The sequence below is a fragment of the Nerophis lumbriciformis genome, linkage group LG16, assembly GCF_033978685.3.
Source record: "Nerophis lumbriciformis linkage group LG16, RoL_Nlum_v2.1, whole genome shotgun sequence".
In the NCBI taxonomy this organism is placed as follows: domain Eukaryota; kingdom Metazoa; phylum Chordata; class Actinopteri; order Syngnathiformes; family Syngnathidae; genus Nerophis; species Nerophis lumbriciformis.
In genome coordinates this window covers 32,706,479-32,723,318 of record NC_084563.2, presented here as the reverse complement: position 1 = coordinate 32,723,318, position 16,840 = coordinate 32,706,479, and the positions used below count along the sequence as shown (strand labels likewise).

Sequence of the window (16,840 nt, the reverse complement as noted above, 5' to 3'; positions counted from 1 at the left end):
TCTCTTTATACACATATATTAACAATGTACATTCTCCTTATACACATATATTAACACTCTACATTCTCCTTATACACATATATTATATTAACACTCTACATTCTCCTTATACACATATATTAACACTGTACGTTCTCCTTATACACAATGATATTATATTAAAACACTGTACATTCTCCTTATACACATATATTAACACTGTACATTCTCCTTATACACAATATTATATTAACACTCTACATTCTCCTTATACACATATATTAACACTCTACATTCTCCTTATACACATATATTAACACTCTACAATCTCCTTATACACAATATTATATTAACACTGTACATTCTCCTTATACACAATATTATATTAACACTCTAATCCGCCTTATACACAATATAATATTAACACTGTACATTCTCCTTATACACATATATTAACACTCTACATTCTCCTTATACACATATATTAACACTCTACATTCTCCTTATACACAATATTATATTAACACTGTACATTCTCCTTATACACAATATTATATTAACACTCTACATTCTCCTTATACACAATATTATATTAACACTGTACATTCTCCTTATACACAATATTATATTAACACTCTACATTCTCCATATACACATACAATATATTAACACTGTACATTCTCCTTATACACAATATTATATTAACACTGTACATTCTCCTTATACACATATATTAACACTGTACATTCTCTTTATACACATATATTAACACTGTACATTCTCCTTTTACACATATATTAACACTCTACATTCTCCTTATACACAATATTATATTAACACTACATTCTCCTTATACACAATATTATATTAACACTGTACATTCTCCTTGTACACAATATTATATTAACACTGTACATTCTCCTTATACACATATATTAACACTGTACATTCTCCTTTTACACATATATTAACACTCTACATTCTCCTTATACACATATATTAACACTCTACATTCTCCTTATACACATATATTAACACTCTACAATCTCCTTATACACAATATTATATTAACACTGTACATTCTCCTTATACACAATATTATATTAACACTGTACATTCTCCTTATACACTATTATATTAACACTGTGCATTCTCTTTATACACAATATTATATTAACACTGTACATTCTCCTTATACACATTATATTAACACTCTACATTCTCCTTATACACATATATTAACACTGTGCATTCTCCTTATACACAATATTATATTAACACTGTGCATTCTCCTTATACACAATATTATATTAACACTGTGCATTCTCCTTATACACAATATTATATATATATTTGTTTTTTATTATATATTTTTCCCCAAAAAAAATCTGTCCTTTCCAGCCACTCTATTAAATGTTTGGGTAGAATTTTATTATACAAAACTAGTTTTCTTATAATCATGATCAGAACTGTTTATATATTTTATGGAGGAATGTAGTTAATCATAGAACTGGCACCCAATGTTATTGAAAAAGTTTTATTTTGAATCAATTCTGAATCAAATCGTTACCCTCCCAAGAATGGAACTAAGTCCATCAGTGCCCATAGATTCCCACAATAAACACGGTACAGTCGTGTCATGAAGGGAGAGTATGACACGATTCGGGTGTTGTTGAGTATTTTTGATGTAGTCTCAGCATGGACAGGTGGGGGCCCTGGGAGAGAGAGATACTCGGCAATTGGCTCCTTTTGGCCGTCTGCAAACCTCTGAGGAATTTTACCTGCCGGAGAAGAAATTACTTCTGCTTCTGCACGCAAACTCACATTTTCATACGCACACATTTGGAATATTATGCATAACATTCATTGTGAATGGAGCTCCCTCTAGAGGGAGGACACGTCAGTGCACCCCATAAGTCTTCTCAATATTCCTCTTGTCTATTTCTGGTCCCCATTTTATTACACCACATCAGCACATTTATTATGGAGCTATGCTAGGACAAAATGCTAGTTCAAGATCTTATAAATGTCAGGAATGCTTTGCTGTTTTATTTAAGGAGCCACAAGAAAAATGCTAGTCAAAGATCTTATATATGACAGGAGTGCTTTGCTGTTTGTTTATGGATCTTTCACAAAAATGCGAGTCAAAGATCTTATATATGACAGAAGTGCTTTGTTGTTTGTTTATGGATCTATAACAAAAATGCTAGTCAAAGATCTTATACACGACAGGAGTGCTTTGCTGTTTGTTTATGGATCTATGACTAAAATGCTAATCAAAGATCTTATATATGACAGGAGCTCTTTGCTGTCTTTCTATGGATCTATGACAAAAAAAGTTTGTCAAAGATCTTTTACATGAAAGGAGCACTTTGCTGTTTGTTAATGGATCTATGAGAAAAATGCTAGTCAAAGTTCTAATGTAAGACAAGAGCGCTTTGCTTTTTTTATGGATCTATGACAGAAATGCCAGTCAAAGATCTTATATATGACAAGAGCGCTTTGCTGTTTTTTTACGGATTTACGAGAAAATGCAAGTCAAAGATCTTATATATGACAGGAGCGTTTTGCTGTTTGTTTATGGATCTACAAGAAAAATGCTAGTCAAAGATCTAATATAAGACAATAGCTCTTTGCTGTCTTTCTATGGATCTATGACAAAAATGCTCGTCCAAGATCTTATATATGACAGGAGCGCTTTGCTGTTTGTTTATGGATCTATGACAAAAATGCTAGTCAAAAATCTTATATATGAAAGGAGCGCTTTGCTGATTTTTTTCATGGATCTACGAGAAAATGCAAGTCAAAGATCTTATATATGACAGGAGCGCTTTGCTGTTTTTTTATGAATCTACGAGAAAATGCAAGTCAAAGATCTTATATATGACAGGAGCACTTTGCTGTTTTTTATGGATCTTCAAGAAAAATGCTAGTCAAAGATCTACTGCAAGACAGGAGCTCTTTGATGTCTTTCAGTGGATTTATGACAACAAAAAGTTAGTCAAAGATCTTTTACATGAAAGGAGCACTTTGCTGTTTGTTTATGGATCTGAGAAAAATGCTAGTCAAAGATCTAATACAAGACAAGAGCGCTTTGCTGTTTGTTATGGATCTATAACAAAAAATGCTATTCAAAGATCTTATTAATGGCATGAGCGCTTTGCTGTTTGTTTATGGATCTATGCCAAAAATGCTAGTCAAAGATCTTATATATAACAGGAGTGCTTTGCTGTTTGTTCATGGATCTTTCACAAAAATGCTAGTCAAAGATCTAATACAAGACAAGAGCGTTTTGCTGTTTGTTTATGGATCTATGACAATAATGCTAGTCAAAGATCTTATATATGACAGGAGCGCTTTGCGGTTTGTTTATGGATCTATGACAATAATGCTAGTCAAATATCTTATATATGGCAGGAGTGCTATGCTGTTTGTTTATGGATTTAGGGAAAATGCTAGTCAAAGATCTTGTATTTGACAGGAGTGCTTTGCTGTTTGTTTATGGATCTATGAAAAAAATGCTAGTCAAAGATCTTATATACGACAGGAGTGTTTTGTTTATGGATCTATGACACGAATGTTAGTCAAACATCTTATATATGGCAGGAGTGCTTTACTGTTTGTTTATGAATCTATGACAAAAATGCTAGTCAAAGATCTTATATATGACAGGAGTGCTTTGCCGTTTTTTTATGGATCAATGACAAAAAATGCAAGTCAAAGATCTTATATATGACAGGAGTGCTTTACTGTTTGTTTATGGATCTATGACAAAAATGCTAGTCAAAGATGTTATACATGGCAGGAGTTCGTTGCTGTTTGTTTGTGGATTTAGGGGAAAATATGCTAGTCAAAGATCTTATATATGACAGGAGTGTTTTACTGTTTGTTTATGGATCTATGACAATAATGCTAGTCAAAGATCTTATATATGGCAGGAGTGCTTTACTGTTTGTTTATGGATCTATGACAAAAATGCTAGTCAAAGATCTTATATATGACAGGAGTGTTTTACTGTTTGTTTATGGATCTATGACAATAATGCTAGTCAAAGATCTTATATATGGCAGGAGTGCTTTACTGTTTGTTTATGGATCTATGACAAAAATGCTAGTCAAAGATCTTATATATGACAGGAGTGTTTTACTGTTTGTTTATGGATATATGCCAAGAATGCTAGTCAAAGATCTTATATATGGCAGGAGTGCTTTGCTGTTTGTTTATGGATCTATGACAAAAATGCTAATCACAGATCTTATATGTGACAGGAGTGTTTTACTGTTTGTTTATAGATTCACGCCAAGAATGCTAGTCAAAGATCTTATATTTGACAGGACTGCTTTGCTGTTTGTTTATGGATTTAGGGAAAATGCTAGTCAAAGATCTTATATTTGACAGGAGTGATTTGCTGTTTGTTTATGGATGTAGGGGGAAAAATGCTATTCAAAGATCTTATATACGACAGGAGTGTTTTACTGTTTGTTTATGGATCTATGACAAAAATGCTAGTCAAAGATCTTATATACGACAGGAGTGTTTTACTGTTTGTTTATGGATCTATTACAAAAATGCTAGTCAAAGATCTTATATACGACAGGAGTGCTTTGCTGTTTAAGGATGTAGGGAAAAATGCCAGTCAAAGATCTTATATTTGACAGGAGTGCTTTACTTTGTTTATGAATCCCCAAAACAAAACAAAAACAATATTCTCCTAACAACCAGCGTCCTCTGCAGTGGACATTTGTTTTTGATGAGTTCCGAATTTCAGGAAAACAAACATCTCAGCAATGCGAGACCCAAACGTCCACTGCAGAGGACGCCGTGGACAACAAGGGCGTCCTCCCACACAAAGACGTGTTAGTGTGTGCCCCTCCAAGTCCACTGGAGAGACTCCATCTTGCTGCCCTGTGCACTGACCCTGAGCGGATGAGCAGTCCGCCTGCACTAATGCCTCACTGTCGCCAAAAAACACGGAGAAGAACTTTGCTGCGGCCAGACGGCGGCGAGAACGGGGGGGGGGCTGACGGAGGATCCAGCAGGAAGACTAGGCAAGGTTAGCTTAGCAGGAAGCAATTACAACTCAAACTCATGCACAGTGTATTTTCAATGGGAGACAGGTCTGGACTACAGGCAGGCCAGTCTAGTACCTGCACTCTTTTACTATGAAGCCACGCTGTTGTAACACGTGGCTTGGCATCGTCTTGCTGAAATAAGCAGGGGCGTCCATGATAACGTTGCTTGGATGGCAAAAACATGTATGTACCTTTCAGCATTAATGGTGCCTTCACAGATGTGTAAGTTACCCATGTCTTGGGCTCTAATACACCCCCATACCATCACACATGCTGGCTTTTACACTTTGCGCCTAGAACACTGGTTCTTTTCCTCTTTGGTCCGGAGGACACGACGTCCACAGTTTCCCCAAAAAATTTGAAATGTGGACCCGTCAGACCACATCTTAAAAGAGGTGCGGCGGTTCTGGGTGTTGTTGATCTTTCGCTTTGCATAGTAGAGTTTTATATTGCATTTACAGATGTAGCGAAAAACTGTAGTTACTGACAAAAGTTTTCTGAAGTGTTCATGTGGTGATATCCTTTACACACTGATGTCGCTTTTTGATGCCTGAGGGATGGAAGGTCCGTAATATCATGGCTTACGTGCAGTGATTTCTCCAGATTCTCTGAACCTTTTGATGATATCACGGACCGTAGATGGTGAAATCTTTAAATTCCTTGCAATAGCTTGTTGAGAAATGTTGTTCTTAAACAATTTGCTCAGGCATTTGTTGACAAAGTGGTGACCCTCGCCCCATCCTTGTTTGTGAATGACTGAGCATTTCACGGAAGCTGCTTTTATACCCAACCATGGCACCCACCTGTTCCCAATTAGCCTGTTCACCTGTGACATGTTCCGAATAAGTGTTTGATGAGCATTCCTCAACTGTATCTGTCTTTTTTGCCACTTGTGCCAGCTTTTTTGAAACAAGTTGCAGGCATCAAATTCCAAATGAGCTAATATTTGCAAAAATAACCAAGTTTTCCAGTGTGGACATGAAATATCCTGTCTTTGCAGTCTATTCAATTGAATATAAGTTGAAAAGGATTTGAAAATCATTGTTCTCTGTTTTTATTAACCATTTACACATAGTTACAACTTCACTGGTTTGGGGTTTGTATTCCACCTACTATTTTAATATTTATTTATTCCTCTTAAGTTTAGTCACTTTTTTTTTTATTCATTGATTTTTCAATAAAATGCAATATTTATTTATTTCTCTTAAGTGTAGATACGTATATTTTTTTCTTTTTTATTAATTGCCTTTTATACAAAATGCAATAATTTATTTTAAGTTTAGTTACTCATATATATTTTCTTTTTTATTTATTTATTTTTAAACAAAATTTAATCATATTTGTTTCTCTTAAGTTTATTTATATATGTTTTGTATTCATTGATTTCTAAACAAAATGCAATCATATACATTACATTTATTTCTCCTAAGTTTAGATACTGGTGTTTTTCTTTTTTATTTAGTGATTTTTAAACAAAATACAAGCATATTTATTTATTTATTTATCTTAAGTTTAGACACTTATGTATTTTTTCTTTTTTTATTCATTGTCTTTTATACAAAATGCAATCATATTTATTTATCTTAAGTTTAGTTACTTATATATTTTTTTACTTATAGATTTTTAAACAAAATTTAATTATATTTGTTTCTCCTAAGTTTAGATAATTATATATTTGTTGTATTTATTGATTTTTAAACAAAATGCAATCATATATATTTATTTGTCCTTGGTTTAGATACTTATATATTTTTTACTCATTGATTTCTAAACAAAATGCAATCATATACATTATATTTATTTCTCCTAGGTTAGATACTGGTGTTTTTCTTTTTTATTTTGTGATTTTTAAACAAAATACAATCATATTTATTTATTTATCTTAAGTTTAGACACTTATATATTTGTTCTTTTTTATTCATTGTGTACTATACAAAATGCAATCACATTTATTTATTTATCTTAAGTTTAGTTGCTTATATATATATTTTTTTACTTATAGATTTTTAAACAAAATTTAATTATATTTGTTTCTCTTAAGTTTGGATAACTATATATTTTTTGTATTTATTTTTAAAATAAAATGCAATCATATATATTTATTTGTCCTCGGTTTAGATACTTATATATATTTATTACTCATTGATTTCTAAACAAAATGCAATCATATACATTATATTTATTTCTCCTCGGTTTAGATACTTGTTTTTCTTTTTTATTTAGTGATTTTTAAATAAAATACAATCATATTTTTTTATCTTATGTTTGGACACTTATATATTTTTCATTTTTTATTCATTGTCTTTTATACAAAATGCAATCATAATTATTTATTTATCTTATGTTTAGTTACTTATATATATATTTTTTTACTTATAGATTTTTAAACAAAATTTAATTATATTTGTTTCTCCTATGTTTAGATAATTATATATTTGTTGTATTAATTGATTTCTAAACAAAATGCAATCATATATATTTATTTGTCCTCGGTTTAGATACTTTTATATTTTTTTACTCATTGATTTCTAAACAAAATGCAATCATATGCATTTATTTGTCCTCAGTTTAGATACTTTTATATTTTTTTACTCATTGATTTTTAAACAAAATGCAATCATATATATTATATTTATTTCTCCTAGGTGTAGATACTGGTGTTTTCTTTTTTTATTTAGTGATTTTTAAACAAAATACAATCATATTTATTTATTTATCTTAAGTTTAGACACTCATATATTTTTTATTTTTTATTCATTGTCTTTTATACAAAATGCAACCATATTTATTTATTTATCTTAAGTTTAGTTACTTATACATATATTTTTTTTACTTATAAATTTTTAAACAAAATGTAATTATATTTGTTTCTCCTAAGTTTAGATAATTATATATTTGTTGTATTCATTCCTTTTTAAACAAAATGCAATCATATATATTTATTTGTCCTCGGTTTAGACACTTATATATTTTTTTACTCATTGATTTTAAACAAAATGCTATCATATACATTACATTTATTTCTCCAAGGTTTAGATACTTGTGTTTTTCTTTTTTATTTAGTGATTTTTAAACAAAATACAATCATATTTGTTTATTTATCTTAAGTTTAGACACTTACATATTTTTCTTTTTTATTCATTGACTTTTATACAAAATGCAATCAAATTTATTTATTTATCTTAAGTTTAGTTACTTATATATACATTTTTTTTTACTTATAGATTTTTAAACAAAATTTAATTATTTGTTTCTCCTAAGTTTAGATAATTATATATTTGTTGTATTCATTGATTTTTAAACAAAATGCAATCATATATATTTCTTTGTCCTCGGTTTGGATACTTGTGTTTTTTTATTTAGTGATTTTCAAACAAAATGCAATCATATTTATTTATTTATCTTAAGTTTAGTTACTTATATTTTTTTTACTTATAGATTTTTAAACAAAATTTAATTATATTTGTTTCTCTTAAGTTTAGATAATTATATATTTTTTGTATTCATTGATTTTTAAACAAAATGCAATCATATATATTTGTCCTCGGTTTAGATACTTCTATATTTTTTTACTCCTATATTTTTATACAAAATGCAATCATATACATTATATTTATTTCTCCTAGGTTTAGATACTTGTTTTTCTTTTTTATTTATATGGGTTGTACTTGTATAGCGCTTTTCTACCTTCAAGGTACTCAAAGCGCTTTGACACTACTTCCACATTTACCCATTCACACACACATTCACACACTGATGGAGGGAGCTGCCATGCAAGGCGCTAACCAGCACCCATCAGGAGCAAGGGTGAAGTGTCTTGCTCAGGACACAACGGACATGACGAGGTTGGTACTAGGTGGGGATTGAACCAGGGACCCTCGGGCCGCGCACGGCCATTCTTCCACTGCGCCACGCCAAAATGCAATCATATTTGTTTATTTATCCTAAGTTTAGACTTATATTTTTTTTTTCTATCAAGTCCATGTGTTTTTGTGATAGAGTGATTGGAGCACATACTTGTTGGTCACAAAAAATATTCATGAAGTTTGCTTCTTTTATTAATTTATTATGGGTCTACTGAAAATGTGAGCAAATGTGCTGGGTCAAAAGTATACATACAGCAATGTTAATATTTGCTTACATGTCCCTTGGCAAGTTTACCTGCAATAAGGCGCTTTTGGTAGCCATCCACAAGCTTCTGCTTGAATTTTTGACCTCTCCTCTTGACAAAATTGGTGCAGTTCAGCTAAATGTGTTGGTTTTCTGACATGGACTTGTTTCTTCAGCATTGTCCACAAGTCAGGACTTTGGGAAGGCCATTCTAAAACTTTCATTCTAGCCTGATTTTTTGTCGAGAATCCATCGGTCTTCCTAACGTTTTGTCAAGAATCTATTTGTTTTCCTTGTGTTTTTTCGAGAATCTATCCATTATTTACATTTTGTCAAGAATCTATGAATTTTTCCTTACGTTTTGTCAAGAATCCATCGGTTTTTCTAACATATTGTCGAGAATCTATTTGTTTTCCTTATGTTTTTTCGAGAATCTATGTTATTATTTACATTTTGTCAAGAATCTATTAATTTTTCCTTACGTTTTGTCAAGAATCTATCTGTTTTCCCTACGTTTTGTCGAGAATCTAATTTTTTCTTAATGTTTTGTTGAGAATCTATCTGTTTTCCTTAAGTTTTGTCGTGAATCCATCTGTTTTCCTAATGTTTTGTCGAGAATCTATCTGTCTTCCTTATGTTTTGTCAAGAATCTATCTGTTTTCATTACGTTTTGTTGAGAATCTCTTATTTCCTTATGTTTTGTCGAGAATCTATCTGTTTTTCTTACGTTTTGTTGAGAATCTCTGTTTTTCTTTGTTTTGTCAAGAATCTATTAATTTTTCCTTACGTTTTGTCAAGAATCTATCTGTTTTCCTAATATTTTGTCGAGAATCTATCTGTTTTCCTAACGTTTTGTCGAGAATCTATCTGTTTTCCTAACGTTTTGTCGAGAATCTATCTGTTTTCTTTACATTTTGTTGAGAATCCATCGGTTTTCCTTATGTTTTGTCGAGAATCCATCTGTTTTTCTAACGTTTTGTCGAGAATCTATTTGTTTTCCTTATGTTTTTTTCGAGAATCTATGTTATTCTTTACGTTTAGTCAACAATCTATTAAGTTTTCCTTACGTTTTGTCAAGAATCTATCTTTTTTCCCTACGTTTTGTCGAGAATCTATCTGTTTTCCTAATGTTTTGGGGAAGGCCATTCTAAAACCTTCATTCTAGCCTGATTTAGCCATTCCTTTACCACTTTTGACGTGTGTTTGGGGTCATTGTCCTATTGGAACACCCAACTGCGCCCAAAACCCAACCTCCGGGCTGATGATTTTAGGTTGTCCTGAAGAATTTGGAGGTAATCCTCCTTTTTCATTGTCCCCATTTACTCTCTGTAAAGCACCAGTTCCATTGGCAGCAAAACAGGCCCAGAGCATAATACTACCACCACCATGCTTGACGGTAGGCCTGGTGTTCCTGGGATTAAAGGCCTCACCTTTTCTCCTCCAAACATATTGCTGGTTATTGTGGCCAAACAGCTCCATTTTTGTTTCATCTGACCGCAGAACTTTCCTCCAGAAGGTCTTATCTTTACCATGTGATGTCAGATGAAAACAAAAATTTTGACCACGACTGTATATTTATTTGTCCTAATTTAGATACTTATATATTTTTTAATTTATTGATTTTTTTAAGCAAAATGCAATTATATACATTATATTATATTATATTAGAATACATACTAAACATGGTTTAGTATGTATATTAACGTTGCATAAGAGATTATAAACTGTGTCAAAAGTAACAAACGGAGCCTGCTTTTGCATGTTGTTCAATGGAGCAGTTCAAATACAAACAAATATCCTTTTTTTTTTTTTTTGTATGTATTTCCCAAACATATTATTGTCCTGGAAAACGCTGAATCCAAAACGTATGCCGTCGTTAAGCCATGATCAATAAATACTTATGATAGCGTTGCCGTCATGCATGGACATGAATAATATTTAAACACATACTATTATGATTCTTGCTAGTGTTTGCACCAAACGCACCTCCTACATATCTTCCCGTCTCCTGCCTGTTAGTGGTGCCTAAGTGCTGGGGATTGATGGTGTTAGCATGTGAGCTCTTTATGATGATGATAAATGTGTGTGCGAGGATGATGATGATGAATGGAGGCTTCGCTCTCCACACACACACACACACACACACACACACACACACACACACACACACACACACACACACACACACACACACACACACACACACACACACACTCGTAAATGCCTCCCTCTTTAGGACCACCCTTTCTAGATATATAAAGATTAGTATTGACAACATTAATAATATATACATACTATGCACATATAAAAAAGCTTGTTGTGAAAAATGAGTTGGAATTTCACAAGAAAAAGGTCACAATTTCACAAGAAAAACGTAGAATTTTAGCAGTATCATAATAAAAGTCGTAATTTTACTCAACACAAGTCACAATTTTACAAGAAAAAATTAACATTTGTGCTATATTATGATAAAGGTTGGAATTGTATTCGATAAAAGTCGCAATTTTACAAGAAAAGCTTAAAATGTTGGCAATTTTATGAAAAGAGTCGTAATGTAACTTGACAAAAGTCACAACTTTGCAAGAAAACTTTAAAATTTTGGCAATATTATAATAATAATCGGAATTTTAATTGGCAAAATGATGACAAAAGTCATAATTTTACTCAAAAAATGTCACCGTTTTACAAGAACAACAAAAAAATCTGCAATATTGTGATAAAAGTCAAAATTTTATATGACAAATGTCACCATTTTGCATTAAAAAGTAACAATTTTACATAAAAAATTAATAATTTTACGAGATAATATTGCAATATTACCGAAACAGAAAGAATATGAGAAATTGTTCCCAATTTTATAAGAAAAAAGTCGACCTTGTGAGAAAAAGACTGCTTTTAGTTCTTTTTTAAAATTTTCTTTTGTTTGTAATTGTTTTTTAATCTTCATTATTTACTTCAAGTTATTACAGTATGTCTCTATATACATATTTATTTATTTTTTAATTAATTTTGGGCAAAGGGGGCGCATTTCAATTTCCTACACACACTTGTTATTTCATATGTTGACCAGAGGGGGCGCACTTCAAATTTTTACACACACTTGTTATTTCATATGTGGACCAGAGGGGGCGCACTTCAAATTTTTACACACACCTGTTATTTCATATGTTGACCAGAGGGAGCGCACTTCAAATTTTTACACACACTTGTTGTTTCATATGTTGACCAGAGGGGGAGCACTTTTAAAACAGACTCACGGTCAATTTGAAAAATCCCTCCTTTTTTGGGACCACCCTCATTTTGATAGATTTCACCACCAGGGGTGCAAATGAGATCTCTATTTTTTGTTTTTCGTAATGTGCTTAAGGCCGATGACAAAGGAGTCAGGGACCACAGATGGTACCCTGTGACGCACTTTGGGCAACCCAGCTGTAGAAGCTAACAGTTAATGGCCACTATAGTCTTAGTAGCGTAGTGTATTTGTTCATCCTATGGTCACATATGGGACGCGGGTGGTCTTACGTCAGCACCGGAAGTCGTAAAATCAGCCGTTCACCTGGCGGGGTTTTTCCGGGGATGAATAGGGAAGTCCTTCTTTCGCTTGTTTTATCATATATTGCTGCCTTTGCACCTGTCAATGTTTACTTTTGTATGCACATTAAATCAACAAAAAAAATCCTGACTTTGGAGCAATGTTCACGGATGAAAATAACTTTAACTGGGAATATTTGTGGCATTCTTGAGGTTTCAGAGTAGACCAGTGGCTTCATGTAGTCACAACCGAGCATTGTGAGGCGATCCTTCACAGGCTTGTGTCCAGGTAGCGCCCTCTCCTTTGCTGTATTAAAGGTTCGCTCTGGCGTCTTTTTCAGTCTCATCACAGTTAAAGACTTGCTAGGGAACAAAGCCTCCCCCTCGCCGATTAAATCCTCAAAATGATTGTGCTGCAGGCTAACTACGTCAAACCCCGATGACATCTATTAAACAGACAAGAAGCAAGGAATTAAACAGAGACAGGATTCAATTTGGCTCATGAGGAGAGACGCCTGGGATGTACTCTTGTACAGTCTTCCACCACGCTCTGACGAAATGGTTGCACGCCTCCTCTTTTATTTGGACTTTCCCTGATTACATAGCAACAGCTGTTTCTAAGGGGACAGGGGGTCGTAAAAAGCTGTTGCACTCGGTCACAAAACAGTTCAAAGAAAAGATGCCTGGAGCTTGCGTCAGGTCTTGTAGATCTCGGGTCAAGACAAGATCTTCCTGTGGATCACAATAGATCAAAGAAACCGACACCTTCATGTCGCTTCCCATCGTACACAGTGGAGTTTTACAGGTCTTTTGGTAAGATCAAAGACAGCTTTTGTCTCCTCGCCGGGGAAGTTTTGTGATAACTTACATACAATTATTCTGACATTTATAGTCTTTGGTATGGCTCAGCCGGAGTTTCAACTCACGACCTAACAAATCTCAGGGTGGACACTCTAACCACAAGGCCACTGAGCAGTGTTGCAATTAGCCAAGTTTCCCGGAAGTATGGAGGATAAAACTCACGCAGACCCCACAAACACCAAAACAGGTACCAAAAGTCGGCTTACGTAACAGGCTCCATTCGAGTTGCGTACATTATTATTCCAACTGTCGATCACATCCGCCGGGTGTTGTTGATCATGGTGCAGGGTTGTTACGAAGGCTCCATTCGGGTTGCGTACATTATTATTTCAACTGTCGATCACATCCGCCGGGTGTTGTTGATCATGGTGCAGGATTGTTACGAAGGCTCCACTTGGGTTGCGTACATTATTATTCCAACTGTCGATCACATCCGACGGGTGTTGTTGATCATGGCGCAGGGTTTGCTACGAAGGCTCCATTCGGGTTGCGTACATTATTATTCCAACTGTCGATCACATCCGACGGGTGTTGTTGATCATGGCGCAGGGTTTGCTACGAAGGCTCCATTCGGGTTGCGTACATTATTATTCCAACTGTCGATCACATCCATTGGGTGTTGTTGATCATTTTCTGTTTGTCTGTGCCCCGCCGCAGGTCGAGACCTCGCCAGCACCACCCTGCCGGGCTACCCTCCTCACGTTCCGCCCACGGGACAGGGCAGCTACTCCGCCCCCTCTCTCACTGGCATGGTACCAGGTACTCGCAGCTATGGACCTCATAGTACTCACTGTGTGTGTGTTCAATATATTTATTTAGCGCTTCCTCTTTCTTGTCTGCCAACGCCGCGACTGACAACGCTCCCAGTGGGGTGTGTGTGTGTGTGTGTGTGTGTGTGTGTGTGTGTGTGTGTGTGTGTGTGTGTGTGTGTGTGTGTGTGTGTATCATTAGAAAGCAGCCACAGTAGCACAGCTGTCCCTCCTCAACATTAGTAATTTGTTTTTAATGAGAATCACCAGTGACCCACGACTAATTCATTCATTCCCCGCCACGCCGCCTTCTCGCACGCTTTTGTGTTTCAATCCTGCGGCCGCCGTCTTGGCTTCTCTGCCTTTTTTTTTTTCTTCCACCGGGTGTAAGTGGGAAGGCGGCGGAGAAATGCTCGGAAAGATTCGAAGAGAAAACCCGGGTGAACCGATAAATGAGCGAAGAAGAAGGAGCACCAAGTTGGTCGGATCGCGGGATTTAATTAATTGGTGGTTTGATTGGTGCTTATTTGTCGCCATCATGTGGACAACGTGTGTGACTCAGGCCAGTGATCATGCAGCGTACTTTCGAGGAACGACACACACAGCATTTACTCGTCCAAACAACCTTCCCTAGTCATGGCGCAGAAAAGAAAAAGCCAACCCGTACAAAAAGTCTACAAACATGGTCACAGGTAACACAACATGCTCACTGAACTTTGTGGATTTTATCTTTTCAGTAGAGAATTTAAAATGACACCCATTTAAATCCATTGCAATGCATGATGGGAAAAATGCAAAAAACTCTGTGTTTGCCGCATTTTAGCTTCTTGATATTTCTGACTTATTACAAGAACTTTAAGGAGGTCGTCACAAAGGGAAGTTGAACTTTCACATACTCTTAATGTCCAATTATAATAATTACTTATTATAAATCCATTATATTATTATAATATGTACAAATATACAGTCGTGGTCAAAAGTTTACATACACTTGTAAAGAACATCATGTCATGGCTGTCTTGAGTTTCCAATCATTTCTTATTTTTTTGTGATGTAGTGATTGGAGCACATACTTGTTGGTCACAAAAAACATTCATGAAGTTTGCTTCTTTTATGAATTTATTATGGGTCTATTGAAAATGTGAGCAAATGTGCTGGGTCAAAAGTATACATACAGCAACATACATGATCAATTTTGGTGATGTAGAAAAGTTCCAATCGAATCAAATTAACTTCATGTGAGTGATTATGATTGATGACCCCTGAGCCCATTAAAACAGGGCTCATGTGATGCAGTCATTAGACTCGGTTACAAACACGACAATGGGAAAGTCAAAGGAACTCAGCACAGATCTGGAAAAAAACTAATCATTGACTTGAACAAGTCAGGAAAGTCACTTGGAGCCATTTCAAAGCAGCTTTAGGTCCCAAGAGCAACTGTGCAGACAATTGTAAGTATAAAGTGCATGGCACAGTTTTGTCACTGCCACGATCAGGAAGAAAACAAGTTATCACCTGCTGCTGAGAGAAATTTGGTCAGGATGATCAAGATTCAAACCGAGAACCACCAAAAAGTAGGTCTGCCATGAATTAGAAGCTGTCAGTGTCCACAGTCCAGCGTGTTTTGCATCGCCGTGGACTGAGAGGCTACCATGCAAGAAGGAAGCCCTTGCTCCGGAAGCCACACCTTAAGGCTCGTCTAAAGTTATCTTTGTCACGTGGACAAAGATAAGACCTTCTGGAGGAAAATTGATGAAAAAGATTAAACAAAAATGGAGCTGTTTGGCCACAACACCCAACAATATGTTTGGAGGAGAAAAGGTGAGGCCTCTAATCCCAGGAACACCATTCCTACCGTCAAGCATGGTGGTGGTAGTATTATGCTCTGGGCCTGTTTTGCTGCCAATGGAACTGGTGCTTTACAGAGAGTAAATGGGGACAATGAAAAAGGAGGATTACCTCCAAATTCTTCAGGACAAGCTAAAATCATCAGCCCGGAGGTTGGGTCTTGGGCGCAGTTGGGTGTTCCAACAGGACAATGACCTCCAAACACACGTCAAAAGTGGTAAAGGAATGGCTAAATCAGGCTAGAATGAAGGTTTTAGAATGGCCTTTCCCAAAGTCCTGACTTAAACGTGTGGACAATGCTGAAGAAACAAGTGCATGTCAGAAAACCAACAAATTTAGCTGAACTGCACCAATTTTGTCAAGAGGAGTGGTCAACAATTTTGCAGGTAAACTTGCCAAGGGACATGTAAGCAAATATTAACATTGCTGTATGTATACTTTTGACCCAGCACATTTTCAGTAGACCCATAATAAATTCATAAAAGAAGCAAACTTCATGAATGTTTTTTGTGACCAACAAGTATGTGCTCCAATCACAAAAAAATAAGAGTTGTAGAAATGATTGGAAACTCAAGACAGCCATGACATTATGTTCTTTACAAGTGTATGTACACTTTTGACAATTGTAGCAGTGTAAGCTAGTGAGCCGCTAAAAATAGTTTATAATAACAGCTTAGAATAACAATATGG

At 34.7% G+C, this 16,840-nt stretch overlaps 1 protein-coding gene across 3 annotated transcripts in view; it reads left to right on the top strand.

Annotated features, from left to right (window-relative positions):
* The window catches only part of pax5 (paired box 5), a 232,053-nt gene that overhangs the window by 181,797 nt on the left and 33,416 nt on the right, over positions 1-16,840 (top strand). For all 3 annotated transcript variants that reach the window (XM_061977033.1, XM_061977032.1, XM_061977034.1), the window contains one exon: positions 14,211-14,312. In XM_061977033.1, the coding sequence (XP_061833017.1) occupies positions 14,211-14,312 (102 nt within the window). The remainder of the gene's footprint in view (positions 1-14,210; positions 14,313-16,840) is intronic.